Consider the following 15593-nt stretch of genomic DNA (forward strand, 5'->3'; position numbering starts at 1 on the left):
CCCCCCTCCCCTCCAATGAACTTCAAAAAATACACCGAAAGCAAGATTACGATGGTTAAAAGAACCTAAGGTACAATACAATACTTTACAATACCGTTGTTTGCAAAATTATCTGATCATTAACATTTATGATCCGTTGTAAAGGATTTCTTACTATACTCTGTCCCAAGATATTCTCGATTTACTTTTTGCTTTATAACTCGATATTTATTTATACCTCAAGGGTTCACGCGATGTTCATTACGATCCACTTCTTTACAACCGGTTGTAGTTTAGAGGAACGGATCATAAATCCTTGCCCAGCAAAGATGGCTATCAATGGAATGTCGTAATTGTCTTCAAGATTAATCAATGGTTATTAAATTAAAAAGTAAAAGTGTTGAAACAATTCTGAAAGGGTGCGTATAATGTATCGGGTATTTAAAACATTTTAGAACGCTAGGCATTCTGAGCGAGTAAGTGTAGATCATTTGTCAACATTGTGAAAATTTTAACTTTTGAAACGAATATATCTGCGAAATATGAAGGAAAATCTTTCTCAAATAAATCAATTTTTTAATAAAGAAAAATCCAAGCGTTTAAATAACGTGATACTCTTCACCTATTGTACTGTTTCAGTTCGGACAAACAAGGTACATGTACCCGCTGTGGTGCTCCCTATGGTTGCTGTTCCACCTGGCCTGGGTTATAGTGGAGATCTATTGGTGGGAGACCGTGGACTTCACCAGTGAGCTGTGGCCGGTTTATCTGACCAACTGGGGATATGCCGTCCTACTTCTGTACCTTGTGATGGATTTTTTAATTTCAGTCTACGTCAGGTTCATCATCAACACACGAGTTGGTTTGTATATATCATAGAGACATGGAGACGATTCAGTATTAAAGACATACGGATGATTCAATACATGTATAACAGACACACAGACGATCAAAAGCTACTCATATACAGACAATCCAATATAACAGACATATCGACAATCCAATATTACAGACATACTAAGAATCCAAAATTACAGACATACAGACGATCCAATCTAACCGACATACAGACTGTCCAATATAACAAACATATATAAAATACAACATAATAGACATACAGACATTTCATTAAAACAGACAATTTAATATATCACACACATGCAGACGATCAAATATAACAGGCATATAGACAATCCAATATAACAGACATAAAGACGATCCAATATTTAAAACATGTAGACAATTTAATATAACAGACATGTGGACTATCCAAATAAAAAGATATACAGACTATCTATTATAACAGGCATAAAGACAATACAATGTAACAGAGATACAGATTATCCAATATAGCAGACATAAAGACGATACAATGTAACAGAGATGCAGATTATCCAATATAGCAGACATAAAGACTGTCCAATATAATAACAAACATATGGATAATCCAATATAACAGACATACCGACTATCCAATATAACAGACATAAACACGATACAATGTAACAGTGATACAGATTATCCAATTTGACAGACATACAGTTATAACAGACAAACAGACGATCCAATATAAAATACATATAGACGAGCCAGTATAACAGACATGCAATCGATCTAACATTGCGAACATTATGAATCATGCAGACTCATGATTCTATAACTTTTTGACAAAGGGATTTTGTTATCCTAAAGCACCGTTTATACAAAAACTAAAACGTCACCAAGTTTTGCATATATCAATCGAAGTTGTTAATTCAGTTTCAGAGATTAACTGGTCCATGACTTGGTATAGTAAAACACAATGGGTATTACTAAACGTTAATAACGCTACGTCCGTCATCATCACGCTGGCTTACTGGACTCTCATCGCTTCAAGTAAGTGTCCGTCTTTACTGGACTTTCATCGCTTCAAGTAAGTGTCCGTCTTTACTGGACTTTCATCGCTTCAAGTAAGTGTCCGTCTTTACTGGACTTTCATCGCTTCAAGTAAGTGTCCGTCTTTACTGGACTTTCATCGCTTCAAGTAAGTGTCTGTCTTTACTGGACTCCCATTGCTTTAAGTTAGTGTCCGTCCTTACTGACTCCCATTGCTTTAAGTAAGTGTCCGTCTTTACTGGACTCCCATCGCTTCAAGTAAGTGCCAATCCCTACTGACCTTCATCATTTCAAGTAGGTGCACATCCTTAATTCTCAACGCTTTAAGTAAATGTTTATCCTTATTGACCCTCGTCGCTTCAAGTATATGTTCATCCTTATTGACTCTCGTCGTTCAAGTAGGTGTCTATCATTACTGAACTCACATCCATTCAAGTAAGTGTGCATCTTTACAAACTCTCATCGCTTATTGTAAGTTCCTATCCTTTCTGATTTTATGGCTTCTTTAAAGTATCCATCTTACTGAACCCTCATCACTTCAAGTACGTGTCTATGATTACTAATCTATAATTGCTTCAACAAGTGTCCATCCTTACTGACTTTCATCGCTTCGAGTAAGTGTCTATTTTGTCCGATCTCTCATTGCTTCAAGTAACCGTCCATTATTACTTAACTTTAACTAATTCGAGTAAGTGTCTATTTTTTCTCCACTTTTATCGTTTTAAGTAACTGTCCATCCTTACTAATAATCTTTCATCACTTCTAGTAAGTGTTCATTTTTTCTGAAGTTTCGTCGCTTTAAGTAACTGTCCATCCTTAGTGAGCTCCCATAGCTTTCAGTGTCTTTTTTCGGATATCTCATCGCTTTAAATAACAGTCTATCCTTACGGATCTATCATTGCACCAAATAAGTGTCTATTCTTACTGATCTATCATCTTTTTAAGTGTATATTTTTACTGATCTTTCATCGCTTCTTCTAAGTGTCTATCGTTACTGACATCCATCGCTTCAAGTAAGTGTCCATCCTTACTGGACTCTCATCGCTTTAGATGTGTGTTCATTTTTTTTACCCTCATTGCTTTATTGTAAGTCTTCACCGTTATCAGAACCTCTTCGCAAAAAAAACTCTAATTGCAGAAAGAAAGATTTTACCCCTTAATAGAAATTCATTGGTTTCAAATAATTTGGTTTTCTTTTTTTCTTTTTTTTTGTTCAAGGTCAAATTTAATGTTTATTGCATTTATCTTCATCCATGCTTGCCTCTAATTACGCTTAAAACACCCATATTTCAAGTAAGTTTTTTTATTTTTTCAGAGAACCTCTGCTAAAAGGTGTTTCTTTTTGTTATTTTTTTTAAAAAACCTTCTATCTTCTAGTATTTCGTATCATTTTTTTTAAATACAGTTTTTTTTTACGATTATAATTTTAAACCCTCGTCAGTCATTGCTTTAAGTACAAGCAAGTATATATAACTGCACAATAATCAATACAAATAAATATAAGTTCTTACTGACACCTCGTCGCATTAAAGATTTATTTAAAGTTACTTAGTTCTTTGGAATATCGTTTCAAATACTTTTACAAAATGCAATGAATACAACATAATCCTATCCATAAAAGAAGTAACTATCTTTTTGTTTACAGAATACTAATTCCATCAAGAAACATCTTAATTCCAGATTTTTTTTCTTTGCATTTTCTTGATGATACACAAATGAATGACTTTATTTATGACAGATTTCTCAAATGTTGATTCAGCCTGGAAGTATTTTTCTTTTTAGATACACATGCAACGAGCATAAACAAACATGGTTTAAATTCTGTTTACGCCATCATCAACATTTTTATAACGGCCAAACCTATTAACATCACGCACATGTGGCATCCCGTACTCTTTTCGCTGATTTATGTGGTATTTTCTGTGATATATCAGCTCGGGTTCGGTGTTCCACCAATATACACCGTGCTGGACTGGTCTAAACCAACCACAGCCCTGCTAACATCGGTGCCTTTGGTTTTCATTGGAGTCCCGTTGTGTCACGTGATGTTCTTTATTCTGTATAGAACGCGCTGTGTAATATTTAGGAAATGCTGTCTGAAGAAGGATAAGGCAGAAACAAGTACCCGTCACTCAGACCTACAGGATGAATAGGCATGATGGGATACAGAAATAGATTTGTTTTTGGGGAAAACAGACAGACAGACAGACAGACAGACAGGCAGAGAGAGAGAGAGAGAGAGAGAGAGAGAGAGAGAGAGGTCAGACAATGTCTGATTATCTAATTAATACAATTTATTTTACTGCAAAACAGATTATCACTGTTATATCTTTTTGGTCATATATATAATTTTTGTTATTGAGGGCGGGGGTAAACAAGGCTTTGTTTTAGCTTAAGTATTTCAATGTATAACGGCCGATATTTGTAACCATGATATCAATTTGAAGTTTTATCAAATAAAATTATTCCACCAAAGGAATTTTCAAAATGTTGATTATTGTCCGGTTAAATGCACCTTGAAATTTACTTTTAAGTGTACCATTAAAATAATGTAAAAAGTAACTTGAAATTTATACAAATCTCTTGCTGAATGTATATGCATAAACCTTCTCTTCGTTAAAATAAGTAATAAAATGAAACATTTACCGCAAATATTATGACAAAATTCAATTTTTCTTCCTTTCATCATGGGACATTACTCTTCAATATAGTTTTAAGATGCCAAATAACCGGACCCTTATATTTAGTCAGACATGTAAATTCGGTTCATTTCACTTTCCTTGTGATCTAGCTATACATATATAAGTAATCAAAAATAATTTAAAATTGTTCAATACCCCTTCATTATACATTGAATACCTTATTTTTTTTCCAAGCCCACAACCTTCCGTTAACTATTAATACATTCTTAGACTAATTCTATGCAGACGTAAGGAAAGTTCGTATTGAGTGTAATCTCCGAAAACAAAAGTGACATGGTTTTGTTAGATATGTACATTGAAGTAACAAAGATGAGCTGGCGTGAATAATCAACTTTAATGAGATCATTCTTATCTATATTTTGGACGAAAACGTGGGCATTGCGAATAGATAACATTGTTGGGACCAAACGTTAAGGGCACTCAGTATGAAAAGTCTGTTTCTTCTTTTATCCATTGTCTCAGCCTCAATATCCAAACCTGCTGACCTTGAATCGAGGCTGCAGGTTTTTGAGGTCACCTTGAAGAAACAGGAAATTGAAAACCGTGAATTAAAAGAAGAGGTGCGCTCATTGAAGACTGACAACCGGCAAATATTGATACAGCTGGCTCTGATGAGCGGAGCTACACGTGGGAACAGGCACGTGCTCTCACAGCGATTGCTTCATCAAGGTAAAGGAAAATAAATAACATCTGCCAAATGATTCGATAACAATAGCGTAATCTTGAAAATGATATTTGGCGTATTTTTGTTCTATCGTTAATCTTTTCTCATTGTGCCGCCCGGACTTTATAATGATAAATATTTACATTTTTTATGTCTTATGTCAATACATTAGGAATCAAAGGATTAATGTTGGGTTTGTTTTAAAAGTTTATTTTCTCGCAAACATCGCATGTCTTAAAGTGCAGTCATCCTTTGCAACGTATAGTTCAATGCATTTCATCAATAACGTACCGTTGGAGAACAAGCGGGTTGTGCTTTATTATGTGAAATGAAAATAATGTAAAAAATGTCAATGGTTAAATATCTAATCAACATTATATAAAAACACCTATTCTTTGAACATTATGATGACAGGTGATTATTATGATCGGGGTGTAATCATATTTAGCAAAAAACCTTAGAGCTTTATTGGATTTGATAATGCTCCAATCAAGTTCTCAAAAAATGATTCCTTATTTCTTAAATAAATTCATTAAACAAAATAGAGACCTGAATAAACAAGTTTATCATGTTAACAGGTATTCACTTTCTGAATTTATTTGAGAACATTTTCATATATTAATGATATAATACATTTTGCTGAAACGGTCAAATATTTTAATCTCAGAACTTAAAAAGAAACATAATTTACAATGGCAAAGCAAATGGAACTAATTAATAAGTCTGGAGTGAGCAAGATACAATATTTCTCGCTTATATAACTCCTGTCACTCCGGGACTGCCCGTTCTTAGGGCGATCTTGCTGCGTTCCTAAAAATGCAGAACGCCAAGGTGCACTTAGTAGAGTTTCCTACATTGGTGCAGCACCATAGCATCTTCATTGGTCGCGGCAGAGTCAAAATGTACGCTATTCTACGACGCGTACTTTGAGCAAGCACAAAGTACGCTCCGCGGTTCGACGTTCTGATAAACACATAGTAGAAACGAAGCGGGATCGCCTTGGCAGCGCAGTAAGGTCCCCATGGTGGCCAGCAACGCCACCGTTAGCGCGCTTAAGTAATTCAGGTAGTTGCAGTATAGGTGCAGTGCATGATTTGTTGACTGCGCTTGAACGGAGCCCTCTCGAAGTCCTTTGAAATATCACGACGTCAATATTTACATTCCACATATTTTTTGCTTATAAAGTGTTTTAAAAGCTACGGCAGTTTTGACACGTACTGTAATACACAGAGGGTACTTAATGGTTAAAATGACGACTTTTATTATGACGTCACAAACGTTGAACGCTTTAAACTGCAACGTCACAAGCGAAAATTAAAGTTCACGCTTGTGGCAGTTACAGTGGCTCTTCCATTAATATGAACTTACTCTCAGAATAAGATAGGAATTTTAAGGTATAAACCCCCAAGAAGTTAAAAAAATGTAAATATTAGCATTAAATTTTAGCGTGCAACCCTATTGAATATAAAATATGAAAGCGGATAGGTACCCTCAGTTATCTTTCTGAGGACTAGTAGTTAAATATTCAGTATAAACATATACTGATTATAAAAACAAATCGACTGCCTGTCGTAGAATCAAGTATGTACAGGTATATATGCGCTGGCTCTAATATACAGGTTAGGCTCTTATGGCTCCGGCTCTTATAGCTCGGCTCTTATGGCCCCGGCTCTTTCAGCGCGGCTCCGGCTCTTCGTGGCTCCTGCTCTTCGTAGCTCCGGCTCTTACAGCAAGGTAATTATTGTTTATAAATTAAATAGAAAAAAAATATATACACAAAGTCAGGAAAGACTTGTTCAGTCACGTCTAGACTTCGTATATAATAAAAAAAAAACCCAAACAAAACACAATTGTAATTCTAAAGACAGTTACCTAATTATTTTCCAACCTTCCTGTAGCGCAGCTTTAGCATCGACTGACTTAACGCGCGAAACACTTCCTTATATAACCTTTTCAAACAACGCCACCTGGCGGACAAAAACTAACTAGAAAAACTGTTAGAGGCAGAACGACAATTTCCGGATTGTCACAATACCCACGCCTCAAAACCATGCGACCCCGCATGTAAGTAATAATAAAAAAAATACCCAAACATTTCTCTAATATCTTTAATAGTTTCATTAACGATAACTTTAACTATTGATTCAGGAGAGCTTCTTGCTTCCTGTACAACAATGTTTTAACAATTGTTTGTTCACTCTGGGCAGAAGTTTTCTCTTTGAATTACTCTTCTTCGATCATGACAATGTGCTCGGTCTCCTTCCTTCCACTTGGTGATTGTCCACTCAACTCTTCGTACTTTCTTCTCTATCTGCGTTGCCGAAGTACTAAATAAACTCGAAGGTCTGCAAATCTTTGGGCGTGCAGGAACCCCAGAAGAAGATACAAATGGTTCTTTACGCTTTGGAGCGAAAATTGGTAATGGCACAGTAGGTTTTCTATAGATCCTTCCAATATGTACTTCTTTCTGATCTTTCTCTTTGTGCTGCACTTCTTTCTCGCTTTCTGTCTCGGAGACATCACAAACAATGTTGTGAAGATTGCCAGGGTCTGCTTCTTTCCATTCACTGTCCGATCTTCTTCATCCACATCTGTTTCTTTTCTTTTCTCTTCATCTACAACCAGCACGCTTTTTGTCGTCTGATCCTGCTTATCTGTAGTGGTAGTGGATATTGCTTTCGGGGAAACTTGCTGGTCCAGCTCAGCATGCCTTTTCTTATGTCTCGTAAGGTTCCCCATCTTGTTCGTGGCAAATTCACAATCTTGTCGATCACAACCATATCTCTTATTAAGCTGCTTTAACCCACATTCTGTAATGTGCTTTGTGATTTCATCCATATCAAAACTCTTAAACTTGCACATAGGACATTTCCGCTCCTTTCTGGGAGTTGTCTTCTTTTGTGGCATTTGTCTTTCTGGAAAGACATAAAAAAAATCGTCAAATATCAGTTTTCTCAAAGATGTATTTAAACGTGCAAAATCATACTAACTAAACATATCTTTCTGGGAGTTGTCTTCATTTGTGGCATTGTCTTTCTGGAAAGACATATTAAAAAAAATCGTCAAATATCAGTTTTCTCAAAGATGTATTTAAACGTGCAAAATCATACTAACTAAACATATCATTTTGGGAGTTAGACATTTTTTTCTACAATTCAACTACATAATCAGACAGATACTTGGGTCTTCGACGCTCCCTTAACCTATCTGACAATCTCTCACAGTCTTCACTTTTGAGCTCATCGAGCTCTGCAGTATCAATTTTATCATCAGCTGTTAAAGGATTGGAAGACTTAGAGCTCGTCTCCTCATCCTGATAGGACTGGGCTCTTTTTGGCCTCATTCGGTCAACGTGAATGGCTTGCGGTTTTCTGTATGGACCACAGTTTACCCTATAGCTTACATCGGATAACTTATCTTTCACGCGATATGGCCCTTTCCAAAATTGAGTCAATTTTGGAGATTTTCCGACTGCATATCTAGGGAAGTATACATACATTTCATGTCCTGGTGAAAACGTATTCCAACTTAACTTTGTATCATGGAAACTTTTCTGTCTCAACATGGAGCCAAATGAATTTTCTCTCACAAAGGTATGTGTCATTTCCATCTTCTCTTTTAGATCCCAAACCCATTGTTGTAATGTGATATCTTTGATCTGGGACGCCATTTCAAATGCAATATCTAGAGGTGTCCGAACCTCTCTTCCCAACATAAGATAATTGGGGCTAAATCCAGTGGATTCCTGTTCCACCGATCTATATGCCATAAAGACATATGGTAGTAACTCATCCCAGTCTGACTGATGTTCATCAACCAATGACCTCAGCATGGTAATCAACGTTTTGTTAAACCTTTCAACAAGTCCGTCACATTGAGGGTGATATGGACTTGTTCTTGTCTTCTTGATATTCAACACTTTGCACATCTCTGTGAATATGTTTCCCTCAAATTGTTTTCCCTGATCTGCATGCAAAGAGCTCGGAATTCCAAATCTTGTCAGAACTTCTCGAACTAATAGTCTAGCAATGGTAACAGTCTCCATATTTGGCACAGCAAAGGCTTCTACCCACTTTGTAAAATAGTCACAAATTACCAGTATGTACCGGTTACCATTCTCGGTTCTTGGTAATTCTCCCACTATGTCCAAAGCAATTGTGTTATGTTTTATGTTCATGAGAGTATTCCAGAATCTGACGTCGTGCTTTAAATGGAACGACTGCTTGGAAACTTGTTCCCTTCTCATCTTTCCATTTTCTATACAGTAATTCATCTTGAACCTGTAGAATATCTCTTTGTGCCCAAAGAGCTTTTGTCATTATCCCTCCATAACTTAGTTCTGTTTGACTGGGTTTTATATTTTCAAGGAGCCATTTTTTTACAAGACATATCTCCTTGTCTTCTTTTTGAAGATCTGCAAGGGAAATGTCATCGATTCCTGTTTCGTTGTGAACGTTATCTGTTTCCTTACTTCTAGTCTCAATACCACATACTTGATGTGTTGTTTTCTTTTCTGAAAAGGATTTCTTTGACTTCTCCATCTCCCAGTTTGGATTATACTTGCATTTATTACATGGACGGCGACTGAGTGCATCCGCATTTCGATGCTGAGAGCCAGAACGACGTTCTATAGTCATATCATACATGATTAGAATTTCCAGCCAACGTGCCAACTGACCTTCTGGTTGCTTAAAGTTTAGGAGCCATCTAAGCGAACCATGATCTGTACGAATGAGAAATTTTCTTCCATACAGATAATGTCTAAAATACTTGACAAAGGAAACAACTGCTAATAATTCCTTCTTTGTCACACAGTACTTCCGCTCCGATTTGGATAAAGTTCAGCTCGCAAATGCAATAACTTTCTCAGCTCCTCCTTGATTTTGTGAAAGCACAGCACCTATGGCTGAATCACTCGCATCTGTATCCAGAATGAAAGGTTCATTAAAATCTGGAAATGTAAGTATTGGAGCACGTGTCAATGCCAATTTTAACTTGTCAAATGCCACTTGGCATTCATCCGTCCATTTGAACTTGACATCTTTGTTTGTCAATTTATGTAGAGGTTTTGCTATTAAACCAAAATCCTTTACAAATCTCCGGTAATAACTACATAACCCTAGGAAAGCTCTAACCTCTTTGACTGTAGTTGGCTCAATCCATTCCTTAATTGTGTCTAGTTCTTAGGATCAGTTGCAACTCCTGACTGTGAAATGACATGACCTAAATAATCCACTTTATGTCCATACAAAGTACATTTCTTTGGCTTTAACTTTAGACCAGCTGAAAACAACCGATTAAAAACTTTCTGCAGATTTTCGGTCATTTCATCGAAAGTTTTACTGAACACAATTATATCATCTAGATATATCAGGCATGTTTCCCATTGGAGACCACACAAAACTGTCTTCATCAAGCGTTCGAAGGTCGCAGGAGCGTTACAAAGCCCGAATGGCATGACCTTGAACTGATAGAGTCCTTTCATTGTGATAAATGCCGTTTTAGGTCTATCTTTGGGATCAACTACAACCCGCCAGTATCCAGAGGAAAGATCTAATATTGAGAACCAACGAGCACCTGAAAGATGATCCAAGGTCTCGTTGATTCTTGGTAATGGATATGCATCCTTGATCGTGGCATCGTTGAGTCTCCTGTAATCAACGCAGAAACGAAAGCTTCCGTCTTTCTTACGAACAAGAATCACACCGGAGGCCCAAGGGCTTGATGACTTTTCTATCACATCTTCCTATAGCATATCGTCTATTTGTTGATCTATGTGATCTTTCCAATGCACTGGGGTTCTTCTTAATGACTGGCGTATAGGTATCCGAGAACCTGTGTTAATAGAATGTTTCACAATATCTGTCCTACCAAAATCCTTGTCGTCTTTTGAGAATAACCCAGAATTGCGTAACAGCAGAGATTTTAACGCTTCTCTCTGTTTCACTTTTAGTGTACTGCTAGACCTATTAAACAAATCTTGCAGAGCTGGATTAAGTTGTTTTGCTTTCACCTTACTGATGTCTGTAGGTCCTTCTATCACGTCATCTACTGGAGAAAGATTTGCAACAACAGTGTCACTGTGTATAACTTGTACCTGCGAACTTAAATTCATGAGCCTCACAGGTACAACTTCATTATTAGAAACAAGAATTTTCCCTATTAGTCCCTTTTCTGACTTTAAGAACTCATCATCACCTTCAATTATGCTTGCACCTTCTGGCAATCTTTCTTTGTCTGGTATACAAACATTGCAGTTTGTGACAATTTCTGACCTTGGTGGTATGTGAATGGTGTCTGCCATGCTAACTCGAAAACATCCTATGTGGCCCTTCCGTATCATAGAAATAGAGTTATCCCTTATCTTCAGGATATGTTTCGGCACATCTACAACACCATCAAATTTGAGCAAAAAGTCCAAACCCAAGATAGCATCCAAAGATATGTCTGCAACAGCAACAGTTGAACCGTATATCAGCTTATCAATGGTTATTGGCAAATCCAGCTTTCCATAGACCTTAAGCGGCTCGCTGTTGGCTGATAGCACAGGGTGTCCTACTTTTTCCAAGGAATTCAAAGTAGCAGTTTTACTAGATATTTTATCAAATATTTCTTTTCTCAGCACCGATAGAGTGGCTCCCGTATCAACTATCATACATATACCCAGACCACAGATAGATGCCTCGATAAACATCCCAGCATCTCCTACAACTCCTACTTTGTTGGAAGAGTTTGATGGATTTACCTTCTGTGTTCGGTCTTGCTTTTCGTTAGAAAACACTCTTCGAGACGAGTTTTCATTTTTCTTTGAGCGGCACTCTTCCTTAATGTGACCTTTATTTCCACAGTTATGACATATGGCAGATTTTTTCCAATCCACATTTGAAAATCTCTTCTCCGATTTTCCCTTTAGCTCCTTCAACTCCTTCATAATAATCTCCATTGATTTCTGAAGATCTAATTTTGATGCATTTACATCATTCAGCTCTGATGTAACTTTTACGTCTGGAGAATTTTCTTGTCCCATTGCTCTTACTGAAGGAGTTACTGCTCCTAGTCTCTGCTCAGCCTTAAGGAATGCTTCTAGCTCAATGGCATTTCTAACTGCTTCGTTAAGGTTTCTCGGCCTTGCCTGCTTAATCCTTAAACGCATGTCTGATAGGGCAATTTTGCACATGCTTCGAAATGTGACTTGTAATCAAGCCATGATGTTGTTCCGTCGTATGTCGCAGGTTTGATATTTGGAGCATTTTTCCGGCTCGCCGATGGATTAACAGAGCTCGTGCCCTGTATATCAGGAAGACGTGGCTCTCTTCTGGTCGGAGAACGTGTTTTTCTTCTAAATGTTATATTTTCCACTGGTCCCCGGGGTGTATCTATTGGCATCTGCTTATCATCTCTGTGTAGATAGGGGCTCAGATCATAGTCATCCCTTGCAAAAGCGTTGACTGTTTTGGACCCTAATGTGACTGATTTCTTTATATTCCCACCATTTATACCAGCTCCATCATCTTCCAAGAACTGGGCAGTAGCAATACCTAAATCAGGAGTATTTTGGCTATGGGGTCTGCTAGTTCCAGCAGGGGTAGAATGGGCGCGTTCTTCAATTTCATACGCAGCGATTTGCTGTTCCAGCTCTCTGATTGTTGCGTTTATGTCCTCCAAATCCATGCTCAATCAATCAAGCAATGACAGTTAAACACAATTGAAACTACTAGTGATTATCCCACCGCGTGCAACCCTATTGAATATAAAATATGAAAGCGGATAAGTACCCTCAGTTATCTTTCTGAGGACTAGTAGTTAAATATTCAATATATACATATACTGATTATAAAAACAAATCGACTGCCTGTCGTAGAATCAAGTATGTACAGGTATATATGCGCTGGCTCTAATATACAGGTTAGGCCCTTATGGCTCCGGCTCTTATAGCACGGCTCTTATGTGTCCGGCTCTTTCAGCGCGGCTCCGGCTCTTCGTGGCTCCTGCTCTTCGTAGCTCCGGCTCTTAGAGCACGGTAATTATTGTTTATAAATTAAATAGAAAAAAATATATACACAAAGTCAGGAAAGACTTGTTCAGTCACGTCTAGACTTCGTATATAATAAAAAAACCCAAACAAAACACTATTGTAATTCTAAAGACAGTTACCTAATTATTTTCCAACCTTCCTGTAGCGCAGCTTTAGCATCGACTGACTTAACACGCGAAACACTTCCTTATATAACCTTTTCAAACAACGCCACCTGGCGGACAAAAACTAACTAGAAAAACTGTTAGAGGCAGAACGACAATTTCCGGATTGTCACAAAATCATGATTTTTTGAAAGATACAGTCTCATAATTGCAGCCATGTGTAGATACAAATTTTCATAACGCTCTGACCTCAATTTATATGCACACACCCCTGCAGTTATGAGACTGTATCTTTTAAAACATCATGATTCAATGTTATAGTATTGTGCACGCAGACAGTGCATGGAGCAAGCATTGAACGCGAGGTAAAATTCTTAGCAGGTCATTAGCACTCGGTGTGAGCGCTGTCAAACGCCATGCGATTAGAACTCCATAGGCACGCAGATAAGCGCCGAAGAAGCGCCATGAAAACGTTTCAGTCGCCGTCTTTTCCTTGTAAAAAATTTATTTCAAAATGTTCAAATTTTTAAAAATTTCCTGCGATTTCACGGCGATTCAAGAAATTTTACAACTTCGTAATAACTCGATGAGAACGCAACTTGGTGTGACAGTCCTTTTCTTATATTTGGCGTGCACCAGATTCAATATTTTTTGTCGATTTTAAATATCTAATGTATAATTTATCAACTAATTGTTTTTAATTCAAGAAAATGAAATTGGGTAGCAATTACAAACTCCGTAAAGGGAAAAGAAAAAAATCACAAAACGCTGATTGCACAGAAGATGATTATAGTAGTTAATAACTCAAGTGATGTCAAAATAATCAAAGTACTGAAGTACTAAGGGAAATTGAATTTATCGATTATCATTTATTTTAAAATCAACTTATCTTGCATGGCAATTAGTTTCTAGTCTGTATTTGAATTACGCACTTTTTTATTATATGAATTTTTAGACTTTTCCGACAAAAATTTCAAGAAACCCCATATGAATCATGTTGTGTAATATCTAAAGATAGATTTCAAACTATGTATTAGTAATCGAACAATTCTTAAAATCGTATGGATCCAAGCACTAGTGATATCGAACTCTGGTCTCGTTCAACCAGACGCTCGGCTGTCTCCGTTAATATCCAACAAGCAAGAAAGCCCCTCTGCTTGTCGGAGATTTACGGAGACAGCCGAGCGTCTTGTTGAACGAGACTTTATTACGCTCTGGCGTAGGAACATTTGAGACTACAAAAATATCTAAATTGTTCGTATTATATAAAATCTGACTATTCTAAAAGTGTTTATAGATAAGTTTCCTTGAAAAACAATGCTTCAGCATACGTTACATCGAGTTTTTCTATTATTTTCAAGAACTAAGTCTTGTCAGCGGCGATGATTTGTGCTTAGGTCCAAACACTGTTTCACTTTCGGTTTGCCATAGTAACTGCATAGGAGAGTTGATTAAAATCAACTCCCAAAAATCAGTACTTTTTTTTCTTAACAAATTGCTTTTGAAAGAAATCAAATGAGAAATGCTGCACTAACACGGCTACAATTTTCTACTACTTCACAGATTCGCCTATTGATGGGATCGGTTTCTATGCCTACATGTCTAAGGATGAGCCTGACCCCCGGGGTCATCACACCCTGATCTATGACGTAACGCAGACAAACCTTGGGAATGGCTACAATAGAAATACAGGTGTTTTTACTGCTCCTCGGGACGGGCTTTACTCTTTCACGTGGTCTACACGAGTAGCATGCTCACACGCTCACACGACAGATCTCATCATCAATGAGAGGATCATGGGAAGCACGTATGCATATTGTGGCTATAACACCGTGACTGGTCACGTGGTAGCAATAGTCAATCAAGGTGACGTCATATTCGTCCGAACACATTCCACGTCTCCAGGACAAGGCGCTATTAAAAGTAACGAATTCGGTCGATCGGCTTTCTCCGGATTTCTAATACAATAATTGCTACACTTTATAATTGCATTACTTTATAATTGTAAGATAAAGTATTTCCACAAAAAAAGAATAATAATTGTTCAATTTGTTTATATGTTTGAGTATTTACCTTTTTGTTTCCTGTTTTTGTTTACTGTTCTTGAAAAACCGTTTTCTTTTTGTTTATACATGTATGTAACCATTTGACGTTGACAAAATGATTGAAATAATTCTCTCAAAATAGATCCCAAATATTATGCTCACTTGATAAAATATTCTTTTAAAATTCCA

The 15593-nt window shown here is 37.0% G+C and overlaps 1 protein-coding gene across 1 annotated transcript; it reads left to right on the forward strand.

The window, feature by feature from the left end:
* LOC117682324 (protein rolling stone) lies at positions 1-4074 on the forward strand. Its single transcript, XM_034449629.2, has 3 exons — positions 1-841; positions 1738-1891; positions 3614-4074. The coding sequence occupies exons 1-3, from the start codon at positions 637-639 to the stop codon at positions 4005-4007; spliced, it is 753 nt and encodes a 250-aa protein (XP_034305520.2). The 5' UTR covers positions 1-636; the 3' UTR covers positions 4008-4074.
* Positions 4075-15593: the final 11519 nt, after the last annotated feature.

This window comes from Magallana gigas, chromosome 4, assembly GCF_963853765.1.
Source record: "Magallana gigas chromosome 4, xbMagGiga1.1, whole genome shotgun sequence".
NCBI classification, from domain to species: domain Eukaryota; kingdom Metazoa; phylum Mollusca; class Bivalvia; order Ostreida; family Ostreidae; genus Magallana; species Magallana gigas.